Source organism: Trichosurus vulpecula, chromosome 9 (genome assembly GCF_011100635.1).
Source record: "Trichosurus vulpecula isolate mTriVul1 chromosome 9, mTriVul1.pri, whole genome shotgun sequence".
NCBI classification, from domain to species: Eukaryota; Metazoa; Chordata; class Mammalia; order Diprotodontia; family Phalangeridae; genus Trichosurus; species Trichosurus vulpecula.
This window is the reverse complement of record NC_050581.1, coordinates 42,384,240-42,384,920: the sequence shown is the minus strand read 5'-3', so window position 1 is coordinate 42,384,920 and position 681 is coordinate 42,384,240. Positions and strand designations below refer to the sequence as shown.

The window sequence follows — 681 nt, the reverse complement described above, 5'->3', positions numbered from 1 at the left end:
TGATAGGTATGATGTGGTACCTCAGCGTTGTTTTAATTTGCCTTTCTCTAATCAATAGTAATTTTTTTGATTTCTTCATCTGAAAACTACCTGTTTGTATCCTTTGACCATTCATCAATTGAAGAATGATTTTTATTCTTATAAACTTTACTCAGTTTTCTATATAGTTGAGAAATGAGGTCTCATTCTTTTTTTTTCTTTTTTTCCCCCCTACATTTTAATACAGGTGGAACATTGAATGATTCCTTCACTTCAGCTCCTTCACAGCCAAACCAGGAGGCAGGGACTGTTTAAGTTTCTCTGCCTTCTCTTTGTCTGTGATGACCAATGTGTACAGGTACCTGCTGCATCGAACTTTAAACTTCACATTGTCCTTGTTTTTCTTGATCTTGACAGATTTGGCATCTTTTCTCCTGGCTGTGAGCAGGAAGTCTTTTATTTCCTCGATTTTTTGGGGCATGGCGGCGGCGGGACGAGGGGCGGCGTGTGGCCCGAGAAGTCGCGCCACGGCAGAGATACTCACTACTGCCAAGCGGCTGAGGAAGACGGAAAAGGATGAACTTCATGAGGTCTCATTCTTAAAGGAGAAGGAACAGGAGGATAATTATAGGTGTTTATAAGTACACTTATAAGAAACTACATTTCACTATTACTTTGGGTTTTTTTCTGACTCAAATTACT

General features: G+C 39.8%; 1 protein-coding gene across 1 annotated transcript; it reads right to left on the bottom strand.

Annotated features, from left to right (window-relative positions):
* Positions 1–206: 206 nt before the first annotated feature.
* Positions 207–475, bottom strand: LOC118831690 (60S ribosomal protein L38-like). Its single transcript, XM_036739109.1, has one exon. It carries the CDS (start codon positions 458–460, stop codon positions 248–250), a length of 213 nt encoding a protein of 70 aa, XP_036595004.1. The 5' UTR covers positions 461–475; the 3' UTR covers positions 207–247.
* Between the last annotated feature and the right edge of the window lie 206 nt (positions 476–681).